Source organism: Emiliania huxleyi, assembly GCF_000372725.1.
Source record: "Emiliania huxleyi CCMP1516 unplaced genomic scaffold EMIHUscaffold_721, whole genome shotgun sequence".
Lineage (NCBI taxonomy): Eukaryota > Haptophyta > Isochrysidales > Noelaerhabdaceae > Emiliania > Emiliania huxleyi.
In genome coordinates, this window is record NW_005196595.1 from 5,188 (window position 1) to 21,767 (window position 16,580).

The 16,580-nt window shown below is 64.9% G+C and overlaps 6 protein-coding genes across 6 annotated transcripts; 5 read left to right on the forward strand and 1 right to left on the reverse strand.

Annotated features, from left to right (window-relative positions):
- Positions 1–2,044: 2,044 nt before the first annotated feature.
- EMIHUDRAFT_248948 (hypothetical protein) lies at positions 2,045–2,590 on the forward strand (the record flags this gene model as incomplete). Its single annotated transcript, XM_005761118.1, has 1 exon — positions 2,045–2,590. The coding sequence occupies one exon, from the start codon at positions 2,045–2,047 to the stop codon at positions 2,588–2,590; it is 546 nt and encodes a 181-aa protein (XP_005761175.1).
- Positions 2,591–3,661: 1,071 nt separating this feature from the next.
- Positions 3,662–4,565, forward strand: EMIHUDRAFT_77097 (mitochondrial carrier family; the record flags this gene model as incomplete). Its single annotated transcript, XM_005761119.1, has 2 exons — positions 3,662–4,135; positions 4,212–4,565. The coding sequence occupies 2 exons, from the start codon at positions 3,662–3,664 to the stop codon at positions 4,563–4,565; spliced, it is 828 nt and encodes a 275-aa protein (XP_005761176.1).
- An 821-nt stretch (positions 4,566–5,386) lies between these two features.
- EMIHUDRAFT_459946 (hypothetical protein) lies at positions 5,387–7,644 on the forward strand. Its single transcript, XM_005761120.1, has 3 exons — positions 5,387–6,442; positions 6,515–6,601; positions 6,767–7,644. Exons 1-3 carry the CDS (start codon positions 5,498–5,500, stop codon positions 7,508–7,510), a joined length of 1,776 nt encoding a protein of 591 aa, XP_005761177.1. The 5' UTR covers positions 5,387–5,497; the 3' UTR covers positions 7,511–7,644.
- A 1,975-nt stretch (positions 7,645–9,619) lies between these two features.
- EMIHUDRAFT_120839 (hypothetical protein) lies at positions 9,620–12,347 on the forward strand (the record flags this gene model as incomplete). The annotated part of the gene is made up of 5 exons (XM_005761121.1): positions 9,620–10,603; positions 10,874–10,969; positions 11,041–11,683; positions 11,757–11,950; positions 12,036–12,347. 5 exons carry the CDS (start codon positions 9,620–9,622, stop codon positions 12,345–12,347), a joined length of 2,229 nt encoding a protein of 742 aa, XP_005761178.1.
- Positions 12,348–12,442: 95 nt separating this feature from the next.
- EMIHUDRAFT_248952 (hypothetical protein) lies at positions 12,443–13,514 on the reverse strand (the record flags this gene model as incomplete). Its single annotated transcript, XM_005761122.1, has 2 exons — positions 12,443–12,467; positions 12,847–13,514. 2 exons carry the CDS (start codon positions 13,512–13,514, stop codon positions 12,443–12,445), a joined length of 693 nt encoding a protein of 230 aa, XP_005761179.1.
- A 2,252-nt stretch (positions 13,515–15,766) lies between these two features.
- Positions 15,767–16,551, forward strand: EMIHUDRAFT_120840 (hypothetical protein; the record flags this gene model as incomplete). The annotated part of the gene is made up of 1 exon (XM_005761123.1): positions 15,767–16,551. A coding segment is annotated over one exon (785 nt), but the record flags the coding sequence as incomplete, so codon positions are not given.
- Between the last annotated feature and the right edge of the window lie 29 nt (positions 16,552–16,580).

The following is a 16,580-nucleotide window of genomic DNA, read 5'->3' on the forward strand; positions in this document are numbered from 1 at the left end:
CCGCCAGACGGGCCAGCCTCCTCCTCCGCGGCCAGGGGCCTGCGCAGCCGCCCACGCCGTCTGCTGCGCAAGCACAGCCGAGTGGCGTGCGGGGTGTGCACGTCTAGATCTCGCACAGCCACGCGGCGGTAGACAATCAGCACGGCCACGTTCGCCAGGGCAAACGGCGAGAGGCAGGGTGTACTCGCTGATGATGCTAGCGACGAGGAGCCGAAGGTACCACGTTGTGAAAAGCTGCGGCCGAGAAGTGGGAGGCCGTCAGTGGTGGTGTGAGTGAGACGTGCTCCTTGCGCCGGCTCAACGCGCCTCTCTTCGTTAGCGTCAACGTCGACGCGGGAGCCTGGCTGGATGTCGGAGCAGTGCGCATGTCAGGTATGTGTTGTCAGCGCGCGGGTATGGCGTGGGTGCCGTGAGGGTGGGCATGCGCGTGCGACATCAATCACCAGCAGCGTAGCTGCGGGGGAGCGGGCAGGATGCACCATGCGCCACGAGCCACGAGGCAGCTGCGCTTTGACGCTACAGAATGGGAGAGTCCGACAATTGCCCAAATTGCCGTTTACTATTCCGCGCTTTGCGGAATATGCGGAAAGTGCGGAAAACAATGTGCGCGGGCGGAGGGCGTTACAATCCTGCTTCTTTCTTTCTTGGGCTTTAAAATACCCCGTCAGCAGAGTCCTCCTACGTACGTATCTGAAAGTAGCACATACACTGACTGAATGAAAATGTCCATCTGTGTCGAGGGTATCGACTACCTTCCTTGCCCTCTACCTCTGGGATGGGAAGGAGTGAGCCTACCAGGTGGCCTTGAAACAACGGTTTCCGCACCGCCTCGCGCATCTGCTGATGCGGCCCAAGCTTGCCGCGTTAGCACTGCATCCGGCGCGGGCACCCAACGCGCTTCATTGCTGCCCGGTACGACTGTACTGATCTGGCTTGCGCACCAGTGCTGGCAGGCTCACACCATAGTGCTCCCTTGCCTGCTGGTGTAGGCAACAATACCCTTGCTGGCAAGCTTCACCTCGCGAGCTGCCTCGATGGGGTGCCGAGGCATAGAGATTAGAGTCTCGCCTACGCTGCGGCACAGACACCTGATGAGGACAGCATGATACCACATGAATCTGCCCAGTTGCAGCAAATTCTACTGAACAGTTGAGGGCTGGCGAGAGAGAGACCGTTAAGGAGCGCGAAACGCGCGAGGAAGCCGCGGGCTGCGGGCTCATATACAAGAAGAAAAAGTTGAAAACGAGACTCCTTGTTATCCATAAAAGAGCCACATACATGATATGTCAACCGGCGCACATGCGACGAGAGCGGGCGCCGTTTTTCATTGCCTATTCTAACGAGACACAGAGCAGCGGCACGGGCGTTGCCGATCGAACACGGATTGCTGAGGGCCATGCACAATTCGTGCGGTTATGGGCTGCCACTGCAAAACATGCAAACGACAGGCCACGCCACGTGCGCCACCATATCCAGCTGCGCAGCGGCAACGACTGCCGAGGCGCAGGCCGAGCCGCAGCCTACCCGATGCCCCGCCGACATGCGGCATTGGCCAAAATGCTGGGCATCTCAGGTTAAGGAAGGCAACTTGAAATAGCAAGGAGCATCCTAGAATGCAAAGGGGTAACTCCAGATGCTAGCGCATTCACGAATGCAGTTCGCATTCCAGGATGGTCGACGCATCCTGGAATGCGTGGACCATTTTTGGAATGCGGTGTGCATCTTGAAATGCGAAAAGTCAACTCGGCATTCTGAATTGAAAAACGCAATCTAAATTGATTTTTTGCAACTCAAAATGCCCTCAGCATCTCAAATTGCGGGTTCCCCGCCCCTGACGAGCGCTTGATGGAAGCCCCCAAGCATCCATGGAGATCCCCCAGGGAGAACCCCCCGGGCGAGCCCCCCCAAGGAGTCCCCCCAGGGAGACCACCCAGGGAGACCCCTCAGGGAGACCCCTCGCGGCAAACGGAGTCACGGCTAGATAAGAGGGTCCGCGTTTCGCCATCACAGCCGATTAGCGGACGCCTAAAATCGGCGACGAACTATGAGCACCCCCCCCGATGCCGCCTGGCTTGACGCTCTCCTGGGCGCGACCGACGGCGTGGCGATCCCGCCTCAGTCGCAAGGTCTTGGCCCAATCGCGCTCAGTAAGATGTACCGTGACGCAGCCATGCAGGAACAGGAGTCATTGGCACTCGCCGCCGAGTCACCGAAACGCCGACCTGAGTCCGAGATGCTCTCGGCAGTCCCCAAAGATGGCGAAGACGTCTGTCTCGCAGACGCACGTCTCGACTCCCGCCGCGGCCTCGCTGCCGGGCACCATAACGCCGGCAACGGAGGGCGGTGCTTCAGGTGCGGCCGGGCGGGCCACTGGTCCCGCGACTGCACCCACATTGCAATGGCCATGACCGCTCGCATGTCCTCGCCCTGCCACGTCTGCGGCGGCATGATCAACCCCACCTCCGACCGCATCTGCCGGCTGAGCGTCGGGCCGTACGCGGGCAGGTGGGCGCACCACAGCTGCGCTCTTAACCATCTCGTCAGCCTCGGCTTTATCACCGCGGAAGACGCGAGCAACGTGGAGATCTGAGCCCGCCCTGCCCTCGCTCAGTGCTTACCCCTCCTTTCCAGTGTCTCCCCCCCCCTGCCCTCTGCCTGAGGGAGGGTGTAGAGGATGTGGGAGTGTAGAGCGCTGTAGAGCTGTAGAGATGTAGAGCGCTTGAGAGCGCTGTAGAGCTGTAGAGCTCTACATCCGCCGCGGGACAGAGCGATGCAGATGTAGAGCGATGTAGAGGCGCTCTACAACGTGAAATCTCTACAACAAACTCTACATCATAAGCGGCGAACGAGGCACGGTCGCTCTCCGACATGAGGCGCGTTGCACTTGCCAGTGCTGCCCTGGCCTTCTGTCTGCCCGCCCAATGGGTGGCAGGTGCCTCTGCTGCTATGGCATGCCTCACGGCTGCGACTGGCCGGCGCCTCGGCGCGTCAGCTCGGCTCGGCGTAGCGATCGTGGCCAGCGCAACTCGCCTGGACTCAACGCTCAGGGCTCAGCCAGAGGAGCTCCCGCACGCGCTGGCGCGAGGCATGGCGCATGCAACGCGCAGCAATGCTCGCCTCGCCTCGCGCAAATGCGACCGTCCTCGCAGCCGACAGTCCACCGCCTGCTAAAGTGTAAAGGAAGCACTGCGACGAATGCGGCACCGGCGACGCATGGCAGGCTGGTCATGACGCAGTCATAGGGTGTTGTGTGCCGTCAGAGTGACTCTCTGTGTGTCAGGGATAGTCAGAGCCGTCCATCAGAGCTCCAGCAAGCTCGGAGACACCCCACTAGTGCGGCTCGACCTCTTTGAGTCACTGCCTTCCCGGCGGGTTTGCTGTAGAGCCTCTACAACAAGCTCTACCTACGTACCCCAGGGAACCTAGGCACCTAGCCAAAGCAAAGTCTCACTTTGGCACTGGTGCGTAGGTAGTAGTTCACAGCCAAAGCCCAACTTTGGCACGGCCTCGTTCACAGCCGAAGTCCAACTTTGGCTCGGTATCTTGCGGCCTCTCTGCGACGTTCAATGTACATGCAGATGCGGCCGTCCGCTCGTGAGACATCCGCGTCCCGCCGTTATGTCTCTCACCGCTGTAGCTCAGTGACCGCAACGATCTTCTGATGAACGCACGCGACCTGCTCAGCGGTGCGTGCGGCGGCGGCCTGGCCGTCTTGATCTCGCAGCCCATCGATGTCGTGCGAGTGCAGCTCCAGACAATGCCGGGGAGCAGTAGTGCCGTCGCCACGGCACGCACGCTCGTGCAGCAGCGCGGCATCCTCTCTCTGTGGCGCGGCACAACGCCGCCTCTGCTCGGAGCCGGCCTCCTCATGAGTGTGTTTCGCACCACGCAGCAATCGACAAGCCGCGTATTTGGAGAGGACGGTAGCTTTGTCAAGTTTGCAGCGGCCGGCGCGATCGGCGGCTTGGCTCAGGCGCCCCTCGCGGTGCCCGTCGAACACCTCAAGGTGAGGCTGCAGGTGTGCCAAGCCCAGTGGTGCAGCTGCGGCATCGTTCCCCTCGCGAGGCACATTGTGAGCGTGGCTGGCGTCGGTGCTCTCTGGAGAGGGTGGGCGCCGACAGTGATGCGAGACGTGGTGAGCACGCCGTCCCCTCGCCGCCGACGCGTGACGCGCCTTTCCTCACCAGCCCATCGTCCCCTCGCCGGCGCAGATTGGATTCGGCCTGTTCTTTGGCTGCACCGACTACGTGCTCGCTCGCACCTCCCCCACCGGCCGGCGCGGCGACGCCAGCTTTGTCGCGAGCTTCGCCGCCGGCTGCGGTCTGGGTTGGACCTTCTGGGTGGCGTCCTTCCCGCTCGACGTCATCAAGGCGCGGCTGCAGGGCGACTCGCTGCTCAAGCCAGCCTACACGGGCGTGCTCGACTGCCTGCGGCAGACTGTGCGCGCGGGCGGCGTGGGGACGCTGTTCAACGGCTTTGCGCTGACCGCCATCGGGTTTGCGACGCCAAAGAATGGGGCCAAGCTGCTCGGCTTCGACCTGGTGTCGCGCTGCCTCCCGGTGTGATGGGTGGTGTCGCGCTGGCTCCCGGTGTGATGGAGGCGCTGCTGCGTCCGGTTGGAGGCGCTTCACCCTCTGCGTCCTCTCCGTCACGGAGACGCTGCTGCGTTTTCTCATTCGTGTCGCAAACTGCCCGTGCCCGCGCCAGTCCCAGCGTCACATGTCACATGAGTTTTCTCCGTTTCTCTTCTTCTGCGGCGCTCTTTCTCGCGTGGCAGCCGCGGGGGCGGTGAAGGGGTCCCATGCAGTCGCTGGATGGGGCCACACTGTCATATGTCCCGCCTCTCGGGGTACGGCGCCCTCGGTGTAAAGCGCGTACGCGGTACGGCCAGGTTTCCAACTTTTTCCGGGGTATGGTATGGTAGCCTCGCGGCCCAAAGGGTGGGGGGTATGGTCCTGACCGCCCATCCCCGGTCTCCGGGAGGCTGGGTCTGTCAGCAGGCGGGGGGTTATGGTCTCGAGGTGGGTTGCGCGTCGCACCATAATACCATACCCCGCAGAAAGTCCAAACCGCTGGGCCTAACGCAGCGAGCCGTCTTATCACCAGGTTGCAACCGTAGTCTCGCACTGTGCTGTGAACGCTGCTGGTTGGCGTCGGCTGCGCAACACCGCCCGTCCCCATCCAGGTTGTTGGTTGCTGCCCCAGGTCCTGCACTATGTAGTGCAATGCCCCGTTCCCTGGTCATGCTTGTTCGGGTACGAATACGTGTTTCGTCCGTCCCTGCCTGTGTCCGTCCACGGGGGCGCCTGCTGCCGGGCCCCTGGCGGCCCGCCACGTAGGTGCGACGTGCCGCCGAAAATCGCATCAAACGACGTTCACAGCTCTTCGGCTCGCTCCGCTCGCCGGCCCCCCGGCGCGAGTTGGTTGCTGGCAGCACCCCAGCGCCGGGTCCTGATAGCTGCTGGTTGCCGCTCTGTTCGCAGTGTGTGTTGTGTGTATGTCGCTCGCCCTCCAAGGCTCCTCCCGCCGCGCGGTGGAGGCCATGGTTGGCGGCTCTCTCGCCGTCGCTGCCGGCGCGCTCGTGCTGCGCGCGAAACGTGCCGCTCGCTGCCTGAGCGCCGCGACGGCGGCCGTCGAGCCTCCGCCCGAGTCGCTCACCGGGTACAGGGCGGCGGTTTTCAGCCTGAGACCGTCCAGCTTCGGCCATCCCGCCGGCGAGGCCGACGCCCGCGCCATGGCCGACGCCCGGCTCGTCATCGTCGGCGAGATCCACTCGATACCTCCGTGCGTCGAGCTGCAGTGCCGTGCCGCGCTGGCCATGCTCGCGTCGCTCGAGGCGGGCGGGCGCTTGCACGTCGTGCTCGAGCACCTCAACTTTGAGCAGCAGCCGCTGCTCGACGCGTACGCCGCAGGCACGCTCGAGATGGCAGCGCTGCTGGAGCAGTACAGCGTGGGCACGGAGGGGCACGACCTCGCGCCGTATGAGCCGCTGCTCCGCCTCGGGCGCGATCACGGCGCGCTGCAGCTCCACGCGGGCTTCATCCCGCGCAGCTACGCCAAGATTGTCATGCGCGAGTCCAAGGAGGCGGCCATCGAGGCGGCCAGGGCCCAGGGCTACCTCGCCAAAGGCGAGACGCTCGACGGCACCGAGGAGCACTACTCGTTCTTCGAGTCGCTGCTCACGCATCGGCCGCTGCACGCGCAGCCGCCGCTCCCGCCGACGGACAAGTTCCGCCGCATGTTCCCCGCGCAGCTCATCAAAGACGCCGCGATGGCGCACAAGGTGAGCCGGCTGCTCGCTCCGCAGGGCGAAGGCGGGGCGGACAAGGCGCTCGTCGTGTGCGGCGTCGGCCACTCGGGCTACTCGCACGGCGTGCCGGAGCGGATCGAGCGCGCGCTGCCGTGGCTCGCCGGCCGCTCCTTCCGCGTGTGGTGCCTGCAGGTGCCGCCGCCGCCCCTGCTCGACCGCCCGCCTCGCACAGTCCGCGACGCGTGTCCGCTGCGCGTCCCGCAGGCGCACGAGTCCGCCGACCTGCGCGGCGCGGAGCCGGTGCGCGAACTGCTCACCGACGCGTTTGGGGAGTCCGCCTTTGCGGCCGACGTCGCCTCGCGGCCGGCGGAGCTCTGCCTCGCCTTTTGCGAGGCTCCGCCGCCGCCGCCGCCGCCGCCCGCCGCCGAGGGCGGCGACGAGGCGGCCAAGGCGGCGACGGCGGCGGCGTACAACGCCGTCGGCAGCACGGCACACCTGTCTGGGGACGGGCTCAAGGCGAGCCTGGTGATGAGGCGGCTCGGGTACACGCCAGAGCAGGTTGCGTGCGCGGGCGCAGACGCGCCCAACTTCCAGGGCGTCGCGTCGCCGCACACGCTCGCCGCGCTGCAGCCGGGCGAGGCTGTGGTGGACCTCGGGTCCGGCCTCGGCGTCGACTCCTTCATCGCGGCTGCGGCCGTCGGAGAGGCGGGGCGCGTCACCGGCGTCGACATCGCCGCGTCCGAGGTGCGGCACGCCACTGCGCGAGCGCGCGAGCGCAGCCTCGACGGGCGCGTCAGCTTCGTCGTCGGCGACCTCGAGCGGCTCCCGCTGCCCGCGGCCTCGGCCGACGCCGTCATCTCCAACGGCGCGTTTTGCCTCGCTCCGAACAAGCCGAAGGCCTTCGCAGAGGTGTGGCGCGTGCTGCGCCCGGGCGGCCGGTTCGCGATCGCAACCTCTGTCGTGCTGCGCCCGCTCGAGGAGGGGAAGTGGCCGCTCTGCATGCGCATGTTCTCCGAGCTGAGCTCGCTGCAGCCGATCGCGACCAAGGCCGGCTTCGCGCGCGTCGCCATCGACACGTCCGACATGGCGATGGCCTTCGAGCTGGAGGCGCCCGAGGGGGAGGCGCCCGAGTCGTGGGCGTCGTCGGCGTCGAAGCAGCGCAACCAGGTGCACGTCGGCAGCGCCGAGTTCTCGCACCTGCAGGAGCTCGACATGAACTCCATCTGCGGGCGAGTCGTCATCAGCGGGGTCAAGCCGTGAGCGTGTGAAAGCGTGTGGGTCCGCACGTAGACGTGTGATGCAGTGAGAGTGCTGCTCGGGGGGGCGTTATTCTGTGCATGTGTTCGAATTATTTTTCTGTGTGCCGGTGTTCACTAGTCCGCGCCACAATGCACAAATAAAAAAGGTCCGACAGGTTCGGCACCGGGCACCGCCTCGGTATACAAAATGCGCCTGCGGGCGGACCCTTAAAGATAACGATCACAAATAAAAAAGCAAGAGAATTACTAGCGTTAGCCGTGTCCGAAACAGAAGCTAGCGCAGATGAGGGCAGGGCAGACCCGGGGACGGCGGAGTCGGAGCAGACGGCATCGGCCGCCGAGGAAACGTTGGGAAGAGGCACGAGGAGGGCGGCGACCTCGACCGACTATGGAGGACCCGTCACCAGACGACGCAGGGCAGACGACGGGGAGGCGGAGCAGACGCGCAGGGCGAGACGAGGGAGGGAGCAGGACGTTGCGGAGATCAGCAGGAGGATGTACGACGAGATTAGGAGCAGCAGGGACCCGAGGGACCATGTGGAAGACGGCTAGTGCTAGTCCCCCATCGGGAGGACGACCCCGGCTAGTCGCCGACCACACCCACAAAGAACCCTGCACAAAGACCGCAGGGCGGGGACCTGTTCCTTTTTACCCATCTCCTAGTAGAGGTGTCCGTTTTTATTTATTGTCGCCCATCTCTCCCTGGAGATGACTGCTCTATTTATTTATTTTATGCTCCGGTCGCTAACCTGTGTGGTGGCGGCGTGCCGTCCTCCCATCCCTCCCTTGGGTTGTCTGTTTTCTTTCTTTCTTTCTGCTCCGGTCGCTAGTCGAGAGAGATCGCCAGTGGAATAGGGAGTCCACCGTGCTGCGAGCCTGTCGCTGTCCCTTGTCAGGAAGGAGCAGGAGAACTAGGAGAGCGCAACCAGTAGGAGGCCCGCGCCTGCCCCCGTGCCGCCGGGTGCAACCTGTCCTATACGAGAGAGGAATCCCTGGGACCCTGTCGTGTGGGTGAACCCTGCCCAGCCCCCCTCCGTGTCGATGCGCTCCCCACTCCCTTTCCCCTGTGTCCCTGATCGTCCTTACAAGATCCTGCTCGTGCAGGTGGGGACCCTGTCCTTCTCCCACCCCTCCGTTTGGCGTGCCCGTTTTATTTATTTCTTGGTCCACACATGGTCCCTCGGGTCCCTGCTGCTCCTAATCTCTTCGTACATCCTCCTGCTGATCTCCGCAAAGTCCTGCTCCCTCCCTTGTCTCGCCCTGCGCGTCTGCTCCGCCTCACCGTCTTCTGCCCTGCGTCGTCTGGCGACGGGTCCTCCATAGTCGGTCGAGGTCGCCGCCCTCCTCGTGCCTCTTCCCAACGTTCCCTCGGCGGCCGATGCCGTCTGGTCCGCCTCCGCCGTCCCCGGGTCTGCCCTGCTCTCTTCTGCGCTAGTTTCTGTTTCGTCATCACTGGCGTCCCTCCTCTTCCTTCTCCCCTTCTTGTATGCTTTGCACACGTCTCGACCCGTCGTTTCAACCTGAAGGCCCGATTGCCGCGAGGATGCGGAGCAAAGAAAGAAAGAAAGAAAACAGACAACCCAAGGGAGGGATGGGGAGCAGAAAGAAAGAAAGAAAGAAAACAGCCAAGCCAAACGAGGGATGGGACGAGGACAGGGTTGTTTGAACTTTCGTTTGCACTTTTTTGTTTATTTTTTAGGGTGGTCCCCACCTGCACGAGCCGGATTTTGGAAGAACGATGGGGAGCAGAAAGAAAGAAAGAAAGAAAACAGACACGCCAAACGAGGGATGGGACGAGGACAAGGTCCCCACCTGCACGCGAGCAGGATTTTGGAAAAAGAAAGAAAGAAAGAAAACAGACAACCCAAGGGAGGGATGGGAGGACGGCACGCCGCCACCACACAGGGATTTTAAGGAGAGGTGTGTGGTGCGCTAGCCGTCGCCCACCCTAGGGAGTCTGCCTCTTCCTATAGGATTTTGGAAAGAAAGAAAGAAAGAAAACAGACAACCCAAGGGAGGGATGGGAGGACAGCAGTCAATCAATGGGCGTGAGAATTCTTTTGCTTGCGTGTGTGTCTTACCGGCGGAGCGGCCTGCAGCTTTGTGCTTCATGCTGCTGCTAGTGGTCGGCTCGGCGCACGGCTTTTCGGTCGCAGGCCCATCGGCTTCGACTCGGCATCGACGCCTGCGCTCGCCGCTCCTCTCCGCTCCGGCCTCGCAGCTTTGCACCGCAGAGGAAACGGTGGACGGCACGCAGCCGCTTGCGAGAATTTCGGTGTGCCAGTACGACCACCTGCACTTTTTCGTCGACAAGCTGCAGCCACTCTCGCACTACAAAGCCATCGAGGACCGGCTGAATGAGTTTGCAAAAGTCAACGCGACCGGCTCCGCCGATGACGTGGGCGCCGCACGCGAGGCGTGGCTCGCGTTGGGCCCATCCGCGGACCCGGCGGCGTTCCAGGTGCACGGCCGCGACCTGGTGGAGCAGATGCTGTATGCCTTTGGCTGGCGCATCACCGCACAGCACGAGGGCCGCGAGACGCGCTCGCTCCTCCTCTCGACAGTCGACCCGCACGGCGCGCGGTTCGTCGTGACGTGCCGCAGCGAGGCTGGCGGCGCCGGCACAGGGCCTTCGCCCGCATGCGCCGCGGAGCCGGACCACTTTGCCCGTTCGCACCTCGAGAGGCACATGTCGTCGCACGGCGGCGCGCAGGGGGTCGGCGTGCTCGGCTTCGAGGTGGAGCGGGGCGAGCTGGAGGCTGTGGTCGGGCGGTACGAGGCGCTGCACCCGAAGCTGGTCGCCGGCCCGCCCCTCCTCCACCCGGACGGCACGCGCGTCTTCGAGGCCTTCGCCCTCGTCGCCGGGCGAGCCCTCGCCCAGACGGCCCCTTCCCTGACCCTTCTCGGACCCTTCCCGCAGGCCTTCGCCTACTACCAAGGTGAGCCCGGCTCGGAGCCCGACGTCGGCACACGGCTCCGATTTGTGGAGCGGCCAAGCGAGGCGGAGGGGGCGGCGGAGGGGGCGGCGGAGGGCGGGGAGGGCGGGGCGGGCGGGGCGGGCGGGGCGGCTCTCCCGCTGCCCGGGCTCGAGCCGGTGGCTGCTGCCTTCGAGGCGGACGCCGCTCCGGCGTACTGCGACCACTGGGCGAGATGAGGGCCTCGGCCGGCTGGCTGGTCGAGGGGAGGCAGCACCGCCGACCGCCGCGAGCGCGCTCGAGTAGGTGAGCAACGTGCGGTCGCGCGTCGGCTTCCTGCGCACGCTCGAGGAGACGCTCGGCTTCACGCCAAAGGCGGGGGCCTCTCCTGGCAGGCGTGGCGCTGCTCGGGCTCCTTGCCTCGACCCTCCTCGCAGCCCTTGCCGCAGGTCGACTTCAACGCGGGCGTGGTCGCGGCGGGCGAGGCCCAGATCGAGTCCACCGTCACGGGCAACACCTCGCCCCTCCTCACCGCCGACCCGCAGGTGCGGGGTGGTGGCCGGCCCCGCGCCGCGAGGAGACACGTCCAGGACGCGTCCGCGCCTCGTCCCCGCAGGCGGTGCTCACCGACCGCGCCCAAGTCTTTCTGCCGACCAACAACGCGCTGAGCCCGGTGGGGCACGTGCACTGGTACCTCGAGGAGATCGGGCAGGGCGTGCAGCACGTCGCGTCGCGCGTCGCCTCGCTGCCCGCCTACGTGCAGCGCGCCAACCGGATGCGCGCCGTCACCGGCGAGGGAGTCACCTTCCTCAACATCCCGCGCACGTACTACGGGCTGCTCGAGCCGGAGTCGCTCGTGAGCGTCGACACGGAGCTGCGGCGCGACGGCTGCCCCTCCGGCCTCGCCGAGCCGCTCGCGCTTGAGCTCGTCGCCGCGTTGCGCGCCGCAGGCCCTCCTCGCGCCACGCATGTGGGGCGAGCTGCAGGGGGCACTGTCCGTGACACGTCCACGCCCGTGCCCCGCACAGGCCTCCTCGACGCTGCGGGCGCGCTCAGCCTCGACGCCGACGCGGCGGCCATCGACGCGGCGCTTGGCGGCGTGGTTGGCTACCGTGACGCACCGGCGGCGACGCGGGAGATGGTTGGGCGAGTGGTGTGCCGCAGCGTGTACGTCAACCTGTGGAAGCTGCTCGGGCCTCAGCTCTCCGAGGCGACCTACCTGAGCATCGTGCGCAACCAGATTCTGATCGACGTGCAGGGTGAAGTCGGGTGGGGTGGGCGCGGGGGCGGGCGCGGGGGGCTCGGCAGCTCACGCGCGCCTGCCGCGAGCAGGCGAGGACGTGCTGCTGCAGATCTTCACGAGCGTGGTGCTGCAGCGAGAGCCCGGCACCGAGGCGCCCTTCCTCGAGTTCATACAGCGCGTCTGCGCAGAGTGCCGCGGCGCGGGCGGCGCGCCCCAGCCGATCCGCCCCGGCTGCGGCGGCTTCGGGATCCGCAACTTTTTGACCCTCTTCCTCTCGATCGAGGTGTGGCGGCGGCCGCCTCTCTCCCTCGCGAGGCGGCTCCCGGCGCGCCGACGACCGAACCCCCTCTGCGCTCCTTCGCCCGCAGGTGAGCAAGGCGATGCTCGACAGCGAGCGGGCGGCCGAGCAGGGGCGCGACGCGGAGGCGGCCTTCCACCAGCGGCGCGTGAGGCTCTTCACCGACCAGCTCGTCGAGGCCAACCCGGTCCTCACAGAGATCTCCGACTGCATGACGGCCGAGGGGAGGGCCCTCGACGCGGGCGATGCGGACGCGGCGGCGGAGTGGGGGCGGCGCAAGGACAGAGCAAACCTCGCGCTGGCCGAGTGCTCGCAAAAGTACAATCGGCTGATGGGCGAGTTGCGAGAGGAGGGGTGGGGCGACTCCGACAGCGCGGCGTAGGCTCTTGTGCTTCCAGTAGATCAATGATGGCTCGTCTTTCCGTTGCGGGGTGTGTGGAAAGACCTAAATATCTTTCCCATCGAGATAGTCGCCGGTTAGTCGACACACGACACAGCGGAGCTCCACGCAGTCGCACACGCAGTCGCTCACACAAAAAAACAAACTGCTCACTCGTGGTCGTCGTGGAGTCTGGACGAGAGAGGAGCGTGCGTCTGTGCGAGTGGGAGGTGGGAAGGTCGTAGGTCGAAAGAGATAGTCGGGAAATGAGCGTATCCTCGAAACACAATAACTCACATCATATTCACATAACTTGTGCACACCCACACGCGTCGTTACAGTATGTGCCGGCTAGGAGTCCGAGTGCCTTGCGGCAATGTACAAGGAGTAACCTCCACGATCTCGCGAGACCATCGCCCCCGGTAAAGAGCACTCTTAACTGCGCGAGTCCGCACACGCTAGGCAAGGGACCGGCCGCCGCTGATTTTCTCCCTCTGCACACCTGCTCGCAATGCCTCCAACACGTGCAAGCTCTGCCGGTACGCAGAGGAAGTTGCGGCAGCCCTTGTTTCCGCAGGTCTCGCGCACCTCGTGCATCGTGTAGTTGAAGCTGTGAATGAAGAGCTTCAGCTGCCGGAAGGCGCGCCTCTCGCTAGGTTTATCACTAGGGAAGGCCTCCGCCGTGAACAAGGGGCGAGTCTGCGAAAGGGTGCGCTGCATACCGCGAAGGATGCTCAGCTCGTGGCCCTCTGCATCAAAGTGGGCGAACGCCAGCGCTTGCCCGCGCTCGAGCAGCAGACTGTCCACGGAATGTGCCGTGATGTTGTTACGCCTGCGTCCGAACGTTGGCTGCAGGTCCGACCCAGTCACTTGAGAGAGCACGCCGGCGCGAAACTCGCGGCCGAGCGGATACGAGAGCGCGCCGCTGCTCTCGGACAGCACTCCCCGTAGAATGACTGCGTTTTGAAGCCCGGCGGTCAGCTCGAGAGCGCGCTTCACATTCACACGTGTGGGCTCTACGCCCACGACCGTGTGCCGCCGAAACTCACGAGCCAGCATCGCAGTGCTCGATCCGTCGTTGGCTCCCGCGTCGAGGATCATGCCCGATGGTGGCATGTACGCCGATAGCAGTCGGATGCACTCCCACAGCAGTGGTTCGAGCCCGCTCATAGAGGTAGCGGTTGTTGGCTCGTTGGCCAGGGCGCCCGCCGGGGATTGGCCCAGCCAGCTGCACAACAGAGAGGTGAAAAGAATTTTACAAAACCGCGCCCTCGCACAACACTGGGCACGGGACTGGCGCGCACTGGCACTAACACAGGTGAAAAGAATGTGCGGCCAATTCTTTCCGCCGCCGCGCTTGCGCCCACGCTTCCCTAACCTGGCCCCTGATCTGCGCAGACGGGAGACGGCGCGCTCTGCCGCAGACAGAGCAGCGGCCGCCCAGGCGGTCGCTGCGGCCGCCCAGGCGGTCGCTGCTCCGCCCGTCCGAATCCGTCCGTCCGCGCGTGCCGCTGCCGCCGCCACCGCCGCTCCACCCGGTCCCCGTGTGTCGTGAGAGTAATGCTTTGTGCAGATGGCACCGGCGTGTGTGTGACTTGTCACTTGAGCCTCTATCTAGTGGTTAGTGATTTTTTAAAGAAAGAAAACAGACAACCCAAGGCAGGGATGGGAGGACGGCACGCCGCCACCACACAGGGATTTAAGGAGAGGGGTGTGATGCGCTAGCCGTCGCCCACCCTTGGGCGTCCGCCTCTTCCTATCTCTCTTCGCAGTCTCTCGCCGATTCTCGCTGCAACCTTCATGCCACCTCGCGGTCGTCCCACTCTCTTCGTTCTCTCTCTTGTCGCTTCTTCCTCTGTCGCGTCGCTCTCCTCTGCCTCGTTCTGCGACGGCGCCGCCGCCTGCCGCTCCGTTGCTCTCGCTTCTTCTCCCGCCTTTCGTCGCAGCTCTGCCCTCCTCGCGGCATATTTTGGCCCGCGCGTCTCAGGAATGCGGCTGTGTCTTTTGAGTCAGGCGCCGCCCGTTCGACTCTTGCTGCCGCCCTCGCCGTGTGTTTGTCAAGCTTCCGCATGAAGTGACGCGCCTCTTCCTTATTTCCAGCGCATTTGCCGCTCAGTAGGTGCGCCAACGACGCCTGTGGTGGCTCACTGTCAGCTCACTGTCATCTGTCTTCTTGTGTCCAATCGTCCCAGTCTACGGCGCAACTCTGCCCTCCTCGCTGCATATTTTGGCCCCTCGAGTTTATCGAGCTCTCCTCGCGCAAGGACGACTCTTCTGCGTGATTTTGACCGCGCAAGATATAAAGGGTGGCTAAGGGCTCTGCCCGCAAGGCGCCCGCGTCGCAGACGCGGTACCATTGACAAATCTGCAATATACCCCCACACGAACAAATAGCAAAATCCGAATACCGTGCGGAAACCATGTGATGTGGGCCGTGCAAGCCTTCAGCTGGTGCCAAGACAACGTAAAATTGAAGCCACGAACGTCCGCCAAATCCGTGCTAGGGAAAGCTGATCGAGCCCAGCGTGCCCGCGGCCGCCTCCCGCGCAGCACCGCCGCTGGGGACGACACGCTGCGGAATCGGATCGAGCCCATGCACGGGCAAAGAAGGACGCTGCAGAAGCGGTTGGAGAGGCAGCTGACGTCTGCCGTCACAACGAGTCCCAGCGCTGGTTGGACATGCGCGTCGGCTCGCCCGAGGACTGCTGTCGCGACCCTCCCGTCGTGACGCAGCCTCCGACGAGCTCTGCAACCGAGGAGAGTGAGGGTGCGCCTCCCCTCACTGCTGGCCTGGCTGCGCACCGCCCCACTAAGCACCCCCTCGAGCATCTCTACAAGCACAAGTACAAGGGCGACCTTCTCCAAGTCGTCAACACGCCCGGCGGCTCCGGCAAGACTTTAGCCTTGGCCACCCTCCTTGCGGAGTAGGAGGAGATCCGCTCTCGCCGTCGGCAACGTGGCAGCTAGTCGAGAGACTCGGTAGTTGTGACCCCCCTCTGTGCTCTGAGTGAGGACAGGAGAGAGAGAGCTTTTGAGAGTGGTGTTGGTGTACGCAATAACGGGACAGGGTAGTCGTTCTCTCTAGCTCCCCTTCTAGCTCTTAGCATGAGCTGCGCCCTGTGTCCGACCCCTTTTGCGCAGCAACACCTTAAACTTTTAGGCCCTCCAAATTCGGGTCGGAGCGCAGCGGAGTGGGCCCCGAGTTTGAAAAGGGCGACGGACGCTTGCGTCCTAGCCTCCAACAACGCCTCCCCGGCGCAGAGGGGCCCCCGGAGGGATGCTCAACCGCTCCACGCCACGCCGCTTGCGGCGGTCCTATTCCCAGCTCCGCTGAGGGCCCGCGCGTTATTCGTGAATAAAATTCTTTCCGCAGCCTCGCGCGCGCGCCAAGGGCTTTGCGCGGCTCCCGGCACGGGCGCTCGATGCCGTCTGCCAGGGACGTCAACAGAGCCTGGCCGCTCGGTACGGCCTGCGAGTTCAAGTGGGGTGACAAGTGGCACCGCGCCATCTCGAATGGCGTCGTCGGCGGTCGCCTCGAGTTGAAGGAGGTGCGCGAGCGAGCAGTGACGCCGCTGCCGCTGCAGGAGGCTGCACGCTCCGTTGTGGCCAAGGGCACGCACCTTGAGTGGACGCTCAAGGATGAGCGCAAGATTGGAGCGCCGGTGGCGGCGAAGCGGGAGCTAGCGCCCGTGCCTTCCGAGCCGGTGAAGGCAGCCAAGCGTGAGCCGCCAGCGGAGGCCAGCGCCTCGGACGCGCAGCCCGAGGGCAGCTCGCACGCGCAGCCCGAGGCCGGCTCGCGCAAGCAGCCGAAAGCCAGCTCGCGCAAGCAGCCTGCTCCAGAGGTCAGCGAGTCCGCACCCAAGCGGGCGCGCAAGCAGCCCGCGGCAGCTCCTCCGGCTTCGCGCCCGGCGTGCATCAGCCTGCTGACTGGCCGCCCGCTGGCGCCCAGCGACGCAGAGTTGCGGGTGTGGGAGTCGCCAGCTGGTGGCAAAGCTGCCGCGCTCCGCGGGCGGGAGCTCGACTGCCTCCGCCTCATCGGCTCTGTCCACCTCTCCTTCGAGGTCAAGCCCGACGCGCCCGGGAACCTGGCCGAGGCGCTCGGCGTCCACAGCGAGAAGCCGCGCATGCGCCGCCCGCGAAAGAGGTGGTACACCGCGAAGAGAAACTGCAGCAGCGCGGACCTGCCCTACGTGAGCACCGAGCCGTGGTGCGAGCTGACGGGAGAGCTGGCGGGGC